The sequence below is a fragment of the Liolophura sinensis genome, chromosome 11 (assembly GCF_032854445.1).
Source record: "Liolophura sinensis isolate JHLJ2023 chromosome 11, CUHK_Ljap_v2, whole genome shotgun sequence".
Lineage (NCBI taxonomy): Eukaryota > Metazoa > Mollusca > Polyplacophora > Chitonida > Chitonidae > Liolophura > Liolophura sinensis.
The window spans coordinates 11,166,759-11,180,106 of NC_088305.1; the positions used below are offsets into that span (position 1 = coordinate 11,166,759).

A 13,348-nucleotide genomic window follows, 5' to 3' on the forward strand; every position below is an offset into this window, starting at 1 on the left:
TTTGAACTCGTGGCAGACGAAGAGAGGCGGCTTATGGAGTGATCTAAAATATCGTTGTTTTGGGCTAGTTTGTCAGCTTTTCGTCCCTATCCATATACTGCAAGATGTTGGACTTTGTCATCTTTGCTGTCACTTTCGTGGTGACCCTTATTATTGCTGTTATTTACCTGTATCCAGTAAGTCGATAACATGAAGTTGAATGGCATTCATTTACATCATCAATTGATGTACATGTACTAGAGACCAACATCTAATCTTTAATCTGATATCATTCTTATATACACAAGTTATCAACTATGAATCAATTATTACCAGGTGATAAACTGCACAACATGTAAACGCCATTTCGAGAAACCCAGCAAGAGATGCATTGTGTCACACCCGAAGATGGGTACATGTATTTTGTGTGTAATGTCTTCAAGTCAACAGTTGTCACTGGAGTGGTATTTGAGTATTTACCACTAAGAAAAGTGCCACTGACAAGCTCACATTTTGCATTTATTTATACGCCACAACTCTTTTGCCCGTGTACACACATCTATGCAGAACTGACAAACTGAGAAAAGCACTTTCTAGTCTGCTACCTTGTCATCCGACACCTATACTACTCTGCATAGGAGGCAGGGTACAAGACTGAAAGAGTACTTTTTGTGACGGATGTGCAGAAGAGTTTAGGATAAAAAATGTGGGCTTGTTGGTAGGATTTGTCTACTAGTGACAGTTGTGGACAAAGGTGTCACTTCTTATTTGAAGAGATAGAGCACAAAATATCTTTCTTTCAGAGACTATGACATGTTTCATAGTGTCTTTTGCAGTGTAACAATTGTGGCAGTGCCACTCAAATCAGAGATAAGTGTGAAATTATTATTTGATTATTGATGGGTGCGCTTGCATATCTTGAAATATGTGATAAATGTTATAAATATGTGATTTCTCATAATGGTGGCCATGGTATGACGGAAATGTTGCCCTAAAGTTTGTAAAGAATTAATCATTCACTCATATTAATTCTAGAGACTAGTTAAACATGAGTATCGTTGTGTTGACTCTTGTATGGTATGTTACTTCAACCAAGAGTGTTATGAAAATGACTGATCATTTGGAAAGTTTTATCCCCAGTAGCATAGATCAGAAGTCAACATAACATACATGTAAAACGATTGCAGCTATAAGTCTCCTGACCCAATTAGTTTCCTGTCCTATGTATAATTAACCCGACTCAGCACATCAGCAGTCTCACAAGCTCAGGCAGGTTTAGACGAAATATTAAATGTTGAGATTGTTGCAAGCTAACACTGCTAAAAGAGCACATTTTACAGTAGCAGCTAGCAGCGCCATTGAGCCGCCAGACCCTACTATGCATGTTGTATATTCACCAAATGCTGTAAAACGACATCGTTTAAGCGAGTCTCACACGAATCAAGTTTCAGCTAATAAGTACTACCTGCGGTCACAGATGTTTTGGCCCTACCCAAAACAGATTGGAGACAACTGGCAGCTACTGACTTAAACCAACTGTGAGCATTCTTACACCAAATGAATATATACATCACAATATGCTCACAAATGACTTGCTCTGGCTCACTAGCCGAAACTTGCTTCGTGTGAGACCCTCTTCGTTTGCATTATGTTTTGCGAGAACCCCCAACCTGTCACGTCCAAACCTGCGTAAACTTGTGAGGCTAATTGAGCTTATTAATGTTCAAATGGGGACAACAGTAAAGCAACGTGATTTACAATGATAGTACAATGAAAAAATTGAGTTATGTTTTAAGGAGGTGCCACCAAAAATTCCAGATGGTTATGTAAAAACCAGGTGGGGGCTGTATCCTATACATTTTATATTCTGTAGGTACACAAATTATTATCATTCATTTGCGCTTTATCTTCCAGACATCAAGAAAAACTACCACAGTACCTGGATTAGAGGCCTCTAATCAAGAGTGAGTGTGTGAGACTGAATGTCCTGATGACATACTGTCACGGTGCAACAAGCTTTGCCCTGTGCCACCAAATTGAAATCAAGTACAGGGCGAAACAGTACCGTTTTGAAATCAATTGATATTTCAATCCCCACAGAGTGATGAAATTGACAAACCATGAGATGATTCAGTATGATTTAATGCTGTGAAATATATTAAATTCCATTTATAGACATTATGAAATAACATAATAGTGGATAAATTCAGGAAACAATGGTTTACATGGATAAAAACATGAATATTTCATGATATGCTGGCTGCCATAGGTGAAATATTTTTGAGTACGACGTATCACTCCAATTGAATAAATAAATTGAAAATAAAAATAAAAAGGAGTGAATGTCCAAACATTTTGACCCCTGTAGCACAATATGGTGAAGACTGTGTACTTACATGACCTCAGTTTGTTTAATCTAAATTCTGAAGTGAAGGAATATATAAAGAAACTTTTTGGAATGATGTAAGTAGGTTTTTTTTTTTTTGCAAATGTATCAGAAATGTGAATGTTAGGATTAAACTGCTATCAATAGTAAGGAAAGAAGCCTTTTTGCAGAATTATGAAGGATGAAAAAATTAGATTTTGGTTTTATTTGCTTGCTTGGGTGAAACACTGTTTGAATTGACATGACACCCCAGTTAGTCCTGTTATACTGACACCAGGCCAACTAGTCCTGTTTCCTTTCTCTAACCACTCAGTGCTGAGCGCCAAGCAAGGCAGCAACAAGTACCTTATGTAGTCTTTTTCATATGACCTGACCCAGGTTTCATCCTGGGTGTCCTGACTATGAGGCAGACGCTCTAACCATTTGGCTCTGTTATGCCATGAGGCCTCTGCAGCTGAGGGGATTAGCACGGCGTAGTGACCCAGGAGCCTCCCACAAATGCAATTGCTGTGAGTTCACGTCCAGCTCATGCTGGCTTCGTCTCCGGCCGTAACTGGGAAGGTCTGGCAGTAACTTGCAGATGGTCGTGGGTTTCCCTCGGACTCTCCCCTTTTTCCTCTCGCCATAATACTGGCTGCCATAGTATAAGTGAAATATTCTTGAGTACAGCATTAAACACCAATCAAATGAATAAATTTATTCTGACATGTTTTAGAACGGGAAATGTTCCGGATATCGAGCGAGCCGGCAGTTTACAGGAGTTCCTTGTTGACCTCCATGGTCAGTATGGCTCCATCGCTTCCTTCTGGATAGGACAGAAGCTGGTGGTCAGTGTAGCCAGCCCCAAACTCTTCAAGGAACAGCAGGCCGTCTTCGACAGACCAGGTGAGACATAAATGTAAAACCCCATAACATAGAGAGTAAAACCAGAGCAGTAACGACAATGCCACAGGCGAAATACAACCAGGGACCCCTTTCACGAAAAATGGAAAGTCAGATTTCTTGGAACCTTTTTCGTAAAGGGGAAGAAACTCTGTAAAAATTTTGTGAAAGTGGGCCCTGTTGTCAATATCCAACAGAGTTTTATTCTAAACTGTTTGTCTAAATGCTTAAATAGTAGCAAATTGGACGGATCCTGACATGGTGGATTAAGAAGAGTTCGCTAAATGAAGTATGCAGCGATGTTAACTGCAATGTATTAGATGTCATGTTTTGATGTGTTTAGAATCATTCAAGCTTCCGTATTGTCATCACGTTTAATATACAAACACATCAAAACAAAAGATCTACTGCAGCGCATTTCCTGGTTTTTTAAGTTTTCACTGACTGACATTCCTCTACAAAATGACATTGCCACTTTACAGCATGGTAGGGCTACTTGCCTATCTTTTAACATGTCACTATTTGGGGATAGTCATAATTAGCAGCAAACTGTCATCATTTTTAGCTCACCTTACAAAATAAGGAGAGGTATAGTGAGAGGGGGATCAGAGGCTGTCAGCGGTGGCGGTGTCCAGTTTGGTTAAAGTTGTTGGCCAATCATAGGGTTGCAGTTGCCACCCATAGTACACAATCATCGGTAGCGATTTGCACTTGAAAAACCAGGGAAATCTGTCACCTCATAGCTAAAAATTTTGCTTAGCTATTCGCAGGGTTGCAGTTGCCTTCCATAGTACATGGATTTCCAAAAGTACTTAGCGATTTGCATATCAAAGACCTCGGTGCTTAAATTGTGCACTAACTCCCCAAAGCGTCTCACCATCTCGATGATTTACAACTCCATAACATATGCAATCACAGCTCTGCAATCCTTACACATGTGATAAACAGTCATAGCTGTGACAGTGTAATAATTTTGGCTTTTCTTGCTGATTTAATGTTCAGATTTTATCACTATATAATTAGAGAATAATGGGTATGACAGTGTCAATCATTCTATGTTTGTTAGTTTGGAGGTCAATATTTGAATGTGTCACATGACTTGAACAGTATGCTTTTTACATACTACTCAATCAGGCGATCCACCAGTATTCTCTGAATGCCTTGTTTAAATAGTTGTCACCCAAACCCGCCGAAGAAGATTTCAGAAGGTTAATCTACTCCTTCTAATTAGTCTTTTTTAACTGGCCCGGATAGCACAGTTGGTAGAGCGTCCGCTTCAGGACCGGTAGATCCAGGATCAATCCTTGATCGAGTCACACCTAAGACTTTAAAAGAGGGAGTTGTAACTTCCTCGCTTGGCGTTGAGCACGAAGGGGATAGTGCAATGACTGGTTGACCCGTATCAGTATAATGGCTCGGGCGGGGCAACTTACTTGCCTACAGTAAGTCGTCTCAGTGAAGCAGCACTAAATAAAGAGCGGTGGAAATCCGTCCTGCAGCAAGAAGGCACATTACACGTACATGTGCCCTAAGGATTCCTTCATCGTCATATGACTGAAAAATTGTTGAGTACGACGTTAAACCCCACTCACTCACTCTAATTAGTTTTCTGTATTTTGAAAAGTTACATATATGTATATTCACATCGAATAGCAGTAGGTTTTATTTACATAATCAACATTTTAAATATAAAAAATATTGTTAGCCTAAAATCTATTTTGTCTTTGGCAATTTCCGTAAAATCAGTGTACAAACTTACGAGAGGTTACTGCTTTTCATGTAATGGAGCTAATAAGACTGTTAGTTATTGTTTTTCAGTGGAGCTAATGAGATTGTTTCGGCCCCTGTTTGGATCAAGTAGTATCCCCTTCACAAACAAGGCAGATGGCCGAACACGACGGACCAAGTACGACAAAGTCTTTACAAGAAGCGCCTTCAAGAACAGCTATGCCATTTTCCACAAGGTATTGGGCATTTTTTTTATGTCTACTGGCAATGTTTTAACGTAAAAAGTTTATCTTTCAGTTTTTTTTTGTTTTTTTTTTTGTGGTCTGCGAGATGCGACCTCAATCCTGTCCTGTTTACAGTCCCATGTGTAGCGCATGTCAGACACGGAAATGTTCTTGTCAGTAACTTGTCAAAGGTCGATGGTTTAAACCTGGTCTTCTAGGTTGCTTCACATGTAAAACTGACTACCCATGTGTGTATGAAGTAAATTCTTAAACAATCAAGTGAATAAGGAAGTATGTGTTGAGGAGATAAGACATTGATTCTAGGATGTTTGTAAAGATATTCATACGCAGTATTAAAATCTTTTGCTCTTTGTGTGTGTGTTTTCTTTCCTTTTTTTTTTTTTTAAACATTTTATTAGTATTTGTTACGGGTACTTTTTAAAATTTGAATTTTTCTTTTTTCCTGGGAAGTATGTGAAAAAATTTTTCCTTTAAAACAAAGACAAAATTTGTGCTAGACCTGCTGGTAGTTTTATTTATTGAAAAAAAAAATCATTAATTTATGACTGTTTAATGTCCAGTCAGTTTTTATATGCTTATGTATGTTCCACGATTTTGGACTCGGGTAATTTTTCTTTTCGTTTTGAGGGTTAAAACATGATCAGGTCTGAATATATGTTGGGATGTTTGTCATTATCACCCATAACTGCCAAATTGGAAGGGTGTATTTGCTTTAGTAAACGCTTCAAGGAGCATCTATGTATTATGTTTGCATTATGTTTAGGTTTCCGCAGACTTGTCCACCAAATGGTCGACAATGCCAGATGAGCAGCACATCCCGCTGACTCAGCACATGTTGGCACTCTCCTTCAAGATCCTCATGTGGACGCTGGTCGGAGACTACTTCAAAGACGACAAGAAACTTCTGGAATTCAGGAAGAATTTTGATGTGGTATGTAACATATCAAACAGTTTGAAACTTCTGATTTTGCTTTCAATTCTGCATTATTCCCAGCTTTACTCTCATCCATGTTGATTTTGTTTGACTTTTGAGTTATCCCCCCTTATTCTGCTTCATTTTGATCTGGTTTGACTTCTGAGTTATCCCCCCTTATACCCTCTCTGTAGATCAACGCACTTAACAGACACGTCTCTTCCTGTTGCTTTTGTGTATATTAACATTGTGGTGTACATGTTTATTTTCCAGTAAAGGTGAAATATGAATGTACATTTCAAAGTAAACTAAAATATGATTGGTTACCAGAAATTGTGAGAGATATTTAAATTGGACTGAACAGAGTTCCCACTTATTCTCCATTTGTAAAACAGAGCACTTTTCCCTCAATCATCGTGTGTAGACCCAATTGCTTTAACTTGTGAACTTGTTCTCTGTTAATTTCTGTTTCAGTGCTGGTCCATCACAGAGGAGTCTTTGCTTGCTGAGAGCTTCCCAGAAGAGGGCAGTCAACAGTTCAAGAGGTTCAGTCAAGGTAAAATTAGCAAATAACCCCGTCATATTTTCTGATTTTCTGTCATTTGTTGGTAATTTTGCTTTGAATTCCGAGTTGCTATTACGCTCACAATTAGAGTGACAATACTTCACCCTGCATCAGTTCATTCTAGCGACGGATAAACATAGGCACATTTTCCGTTAAAACAGCTCGGTTACCCAGTTGTCAGAGAAGCAATGAAAGGGTCAAAATGCCATGGACACAAGGAAAAACGATAGATGAAATAGATAGATGAATTATATTATGGTGTATGTCTTGTGATCCAATGCAACAACATTCTTGACTCCACATGTGAGTTGGATAATCAAACTGTGAAGGAGATTAAAATGAAATTTGAACAGTAGTAAACTGAAAGCTTTTCAGATAGCAGATCTGGCCAATACGGCGTGAGAGAAGATAGGCTTGAGTGTTTACCCACAGGCAGGGGAAAGTCACTCTGCTCCATTGCTCTCACTGACATGGAAATGACTTATTTTATGGTGGTTTCCCCCGATTTCCTCCCACCATAATGCTGGCCACTGTCGTATAAGTGAAATGTTCTTGAGTACGGCTTAAACCACCAATCAAATAAATAAAAAATATTTTATGAAGATTAACACAACTCGCCAAACTTTGACCTGTAGACGGAAACAAGGTGAGAGCGAGTTTTCAGTCGTCATACACAGCCAGGTCTGCTTTCAGAATTCTTCCACTGACAAACACCGAAGTGATAAAATATTTTGCATCATGTGAAACGAAATCATTTTATTATAAATGTAAATAAATCAGACTGTAATTATTGAAACTTTTCAGCAAAATCTGCCCTCCATGACACTCTCAAGGATGTCCTTCAGAAACAGAGGTCACGTCCCCGTGGCAACGACCTGATGTTTGTTGACATGGTGACGCTGGCGGGGATCTCAGAGGACACACAAGTAGAAGATCTGCTGACATTTATAGTTTGGGGAGTTCACAAGACGGCCTTCAGTATGTATAATATCTGGTGGTACGAATATACCTATGTTTTCAGTGAAAGTGGAGGATGTTAGTTTCAGTTTGTCATTCTCTCTTGGCCAGTCTTTAACACTAGTATCTGTGCAACAACTAGAAACTTAAAATCTCAAGAGAAGTAAATGTCCTGGGCTCATTTGCACAGAGGGATTGTAACTACAGTCATTTGTAAACCTTACAATTGAGTTTACAATAAGTTGTTAATGCTGTCCATAAGTGTAAAACCCAAATAATGATAAAACTGTTCATACTGAAACACCTAAGTGTAAAACCCTAATAATGATAATGCTGTTTATACTGAAGCCCTAAGTGTAAAACCCAAATAATGATAATGCTGTTTATACTGAAACCCATAAGTGTAAAACCCAAATAATGATAAAACTTTTCATACTGAAACACCTAAGTGTAAAACCCAAATAATGATAATGCTGTTTATACTGAAGCCCTAAGTGTAAGACCCAAATAATGATAAAACTGTTTATACTGAAACCCATAAGTGTAAAACCCAAATAATGATAAAACTGTTTATACTGAAACACCTAAGTGTAAAACCCTAATAATGGTAATGCTGTTTATACTGAAGCCCTAAGTGTAAAACCCAAATAATGATAACACTTTTTATCATGAAAACCACCAAGTGTAAGACCAAAATAATGATAAAAATTTTCTGACATCAATCAAATTTGCTCTCTGGCACAAAATTCTGTTTTGCTCTCTAGTGCTCAGTTGGGCGCTCTACTTCCTGGCCACGCACCCAGACGTTCAGCAGAAGCTTGTGAAGGAAATATCAACAGCTTTGGGAGAGTCAGAAGTGAATGAAAACAATGTAGACAAGCTCAGGTGAGAAACGCTAGAGCGTGTAAGTTGAGTGGACACATCGGGGCAGGCATTGGCACAAAGGTTAAATTTGCTTCCTTTTTAATCGGGTTTCGAAGTAGTAGGCCATCAAGCAAATCAGTCACCATTTAGGCCACACCAATTGTATTTGTTGTTTTACAGGTAGAATAAATTTTTTTTCAGCATTTGAAGAGAGTATAGAAATAACATTTGAAAATCATTTGTGGATTGTAGACTCAACAATTTTTGGGCCAATCAGCTGAAGGGAGAGTGAGACTTTAGCCAAGTGATCAGTTGCTCCTTTAATCTGGTGATGAATTTCTTTTTAATATTTTGTTTGATGTTTTAGATACCTGCGGCAGGTGTTGGATGAGACGCTCAGGTGCTCTGCACTTTCCCCTTGGTCAGCCAGGGTGCAGGATTTTGATACAGAGCTGGAAGGGCATAAGATTCCTAAAAATGTAAGTACACCTCAGTGTCATTATTATGCTATAATCGGAAAATGCCTGGTTTTATCTCCAGCTTAGGGCTGGATGGGTGATCTCCCATGTTCTAGGGAAAGCAGTTAGGGCGTGGTATGAGTTTGCGGGGCTGGGGAAAGAAAGGTCGTTGCGCGTGAAGAGCAGTTGCACGAGAAAGGCGAGGTCTGAGGGGTAATGTAGGCTGCTGGATGCGAGGAGTGTGGGGGGAATTAGGGGAATTTTCAAGACATTCAGTCCAGACTCACTCACTTTTGCCAGTAGGGGTTCTAGCCATGATGCACAGGAGTGTGTAACAGCGAGCCAGTCCCTGGTTACTGTTCATTGTATGTAATCACCATTTGCTACCGCCGAATGGGCCGGGAATTAAAACAGCCACTCTTGTTATACTTCTAAGCAAACCTGAAAAGAACTGTCAGAATCGTGTAAAAAATGAGTAACTTTTTCATGGACATAATTTAGGCCATTTACTATGTTTCGGTAAATTTTAAGCCAACACTTGATTTTCCTTCTCTCTTCCCAAGACCCCAGTGATCCATGCCCTAGGGGTGGTGCTCCAGGGAGACACATGGTGGGCAGAGCCTAACAAGTAAGTAGTGTCCCTGCCTGGGTCAAGTACGCTTTTATTAGCTGTATATGGCAAAGCTGATTTTTTAATGGTCGTTGGGTTTCTGCCTTCAAGATTTCACATTTGGAATGTAAATTAAGCCAACATGGTGCTACCTGGCCATTCAGTGAGCAAGGTTTGGTTATGTGGGTGTTGACTGAGCTAATTCCAGCTCTTTTCAGCATGCTGAGTGTTGTTTTCTTTAAAGAGAATGACCTACTTCACTGTGAAAGGCGAAAATGTAAACTTGTGTATTGCCTTTTAAAGACACCAACTCTTGCTAGTGTGATTTTGACATGATATAATTTTAGTGAATTGCACAGAATTGGTTTCTTTCCTTTATTTCATTCTTGTTTTATGTTGTACATGTATTAATTATGCAACAGTGGTCAGTTTTATGGGTGGAGAAAACTGACCTTTGACTTCAAGGAGAAGGAAATTTAAATATCATTCAAATACCATTGAAAAGAGTATGCATTTCCTTGCAGGAGCATGCCATAAAAAATTCTAAATTCTAATATGTAGTTGATAAATTATAAATAAATTCAGCACTAAAAGCTGCTGTGGGCGTCTCCATTTTGCCTAAGAACTAGTCCTGAAGCCTTATGTAGCAGGCACCACCAGATAGAAAAAAAATGTGCTTTTTTCAGCCTATAGTGTCATGTTTTTAAGTTTTCTTCTCCTTTAACAGACATTACTGAACAAGCTTGACATGTGGCTTTTCACATTTACATGTGGCCTTGGCAAGAACAATGGAGGCTGAATGTACATGTATTTTCTCAAAACTTTTCAAGCTGTAGCTTTCAATTTATGCCAGAGTTGATGGCTTTGAAAAGCTCAAAGTTGCCATGTACAGTGGCAGTAAGACTTTGTATATTTGGATTGTATTTTTTAACTTATTCTATCTATAGGTTTGACCCAGACCGCTTCAGTTCTGAGAACACTAAGTCCCGTCCTCTGTTGGCATTTTCCCCATTCGGGTTTGCCGGAAAGCGTACGTGCCCTGGTGCTCAATTGGCTTACTTGGAGGCAACGTCTGTACTGGTGACCTTACTGCGTCAACACAAGGTCAAGATGGTGGAGGGGCTAGTCATCAATCCTGTGTACGGAATCGTCACTCACCCAGGGGACGAAATCTGGATCACGGTAGAGAAACGAAAGTGACTGTAAAGTATCCCTGTCATACTCAGCATGACGTCTTTACTTACATTCTATTATGGATGAGTAAAATGGGGTTCAAGGTCAAAAAGGAAGGTTCAAGGTCAATTAAGGTTAGCATTGAAGAATTACCAATGAAAGCCTAGTTACAAACACATCAGTCAACATCAAAAATGTTGAATGAAGATGGTGGTAAAATTGTTACAAGAAATTGTTAACCAGGTCAGATGTCAAAAGTCAGATGTGTTCGGACATTTGTTACCAAAAGATTTCATGAGGACATGTGTTCGTTGTCTTGGTAAGACATTGCTGAAGGAATAAAGGTAAAGGGTTGCTATCTCTGCTCTGTAAGTTGCTATTTTTCACTGTCCCAGCACTCAAGGACCATAGAACGGAAATATAAATCCTTTACAGACTAAAGCGTTTTTGAAGACTAGACTTGAACATCAGCAGAATGGTTTTGTTATCGGAGGATTTTTTATGTTTTATTGGAGAGACTCTGTTATGGCTGTATGTTTTAATTTTTAACATTCACTGATGGCTTTTGAACATACAGTTGTATAGATAGATGTTTTTTGTTTAATTAAAGTGCAGTTCTCTTTCGAAAGAAGAAAACAGTTGTTCTAAATGATCAAGGATGTTGATGGTTTATTAGCTCTGGGTGTTGGGGTGAAAGTGACAATCTTACAAAGTGTAGCAAATTCTGTTTTGTCTGTTATAAGATCTCATCTCTGTGACTATAAATACACATAGTCTGTCTTTATCTGGCTGTTCTATTGCAGGATCGTGAATAATTTTCGTTTGCTTTCACAGATGCAAAATGGTGCTTTTTTATGCTTGTTTTTATATTTAATGATAAAGAAATCTGTTAAATTTCACGTGTACATTTACATTACACAGATAGAGTGAATTTAAGTTTTGTTCAAAGTAAAAGATCATGTTTTGTTTTCTGTCTACACAGAATGGATACATGCAATATGACACAAAATTTGTTTCAAAGTAACACTAGGATACAGTTCATGTTTTACAAAATCTTGCTTCTCTATGTGGACTTTATGATGATAGGAATGATATTCAAGGTGCACTCAAATCAGGGAAAACCTGAAATATCAGGGGAATACCTGGAGTATCAGCTAAATCCTGGAATATCAGGGAAATACCTGGAGTAGTAGCTAAATCCTGGAATATCAGAGAATACCTAGAATATCAGCTAAATCCTGGAATATCAGCTAAATCCTGGAATATCAGAGAATACCTGGAATATCAGCCAAATCCTGGAATATCAGAAAATACCTGGAATATGAGGGAAAATCTAGAAGACAGTGAATTTAAGATTTTAATGGTTTGATCCTGGAAAATCAGGGAAATTTGAAGTCTGCTGTGGTAGCTAGTAGTGATTCTTAAAAGTAAAAGGGATCAAAATTTCTTGATCTATGCTGATATAGAATATAAAATTCGAATATACCCAGTACAAGAAATTTGTTTTGTGTTTTTAGTGAAGTTGTTTCGGAAATGCCAATGTAGTACTTGTGTAAAACGCACCAGCATACATTTGGAGAGAATTTCTGAAAGTAGCTGATCATGGCATTGAATTTAATCGAAAAACATTCTGGAATTTTAATAATAATCGAATGGAAAACCTTGGAATTTTCAAACCTTGTGGCTGTATGAGCCCTAGATATGTGGACAGAAGTGTATCTGATAACTTGCCAATCTCTCTCTAAGGCCTTTCGTGAATGTCATGCTGTGGTTAGACCCTGATTTTGCTCACATTTTGGGACCAATCCTATTTTATAAATTTCTGATGTTGTTGGTCGAAACATATGTCTCTGGAAATTGTAAAACACGGTCTTTGTTTTACACACTCCTGAAATTGTAAAACATGATATTTTTTTTTACACATTTATTTATGTTCTCTGCTTTTCTCAGACATGGACTATTGATGCTGTGTGCTTTTTGTTTGGAGTGGGGGGGGGGGGGAGGGGAGGAAGGGATTAACAAATTGTTACATCACATTAAATATATCTGTTCATTTCAACAGGTCATTTTTGTCATTTTTTGCTGCATTCAGATTTAAGGCCTTTTTAACTGCTGCATGCTCTTGTTGGCGGGGGAGACTCAGTGGCTGAGTGGCTTTTAAAGTCGATAGCTTTTCAATCACAAGGACACATCAGGTGTGGGTTCAAACCTAGACATGGTCACTTCTGTTCTCACTGTTGTTGAGTTGTTGGTGACAGATTGGTGGTCATTTCATGAGGACGTGTATATCTGCCTGTCACATAAGGGAAAATTGCCAGTAATTTGCCAAAGGTTGGTGGTTTATCTCAGGCAGGTTTCCTCCACATGTGAAACAAAAATGGATTGACATCATATATTTATTTATTTATTTGATTGGTGTTTTACGCTGTACTCAAGAATATTTCACTCATATGACGGCGGCCAGCATTATGGTGAGGAAACCGGGCAGAACCTGGGTGTAACTCACAACCATCTGCAGGTTGCTGGAAGACCTTCTCACGTACGGCCGGAGAGGAGGCCAGCATGAGCTGGACTTGAACTCATAGCGA

General features: G+C 38.7%; 1 protein-coding gene across 2 annotated transcripts; it reads left to right on the forward strand.

Moving 5' to 3' along the window:
- Nucleotides 1-10: 10 nt before the first annotated feature.
- On the forward strand, nucleotides 11-12,742 carry LOC135477559 (cytochrome P450 20A1-like). Of its 2 annotated transcripts, XM_064757701.1 has the most exons (11): nucleotides 11-176; nucleotides 1,894-1,943; nucleotides 3,081-3,250; nucleotides 5,066-5,211; nucleotides 5,984-6,151; nucleotides 6,608-6,689; nucleotides 7,503-7,676; nucleotides 8,420-8,540; nucleotides 8,887-8,998; nucleotides 9,541-9,605; nucleotides 10,535-12,742. In XM_064757701.1, the coding sequence occupies exons 1-11, from the start codon at nucleotides 105-107 to the stop codon at nucleotides 10,785-10,787; spliced, it is 1,413 nt and encodes a 470-aa protein (XP_064613771.1). In that variant the 5' UTR covers nucleotides 11-104; the 3' UTR covers nucleotides 10,788-12,742. The 2 variants fall into 2 exon arrangements, with proteins under 2 accessions (XP_064613771.1, XP_064613772.1); XM_064757702.1 differs by lacking the exon at nucleotides 7,503-7,676.
- The last annotated feature ends 606 nt before the right edge of the window (nucleotides 12,743-13,348 follow it).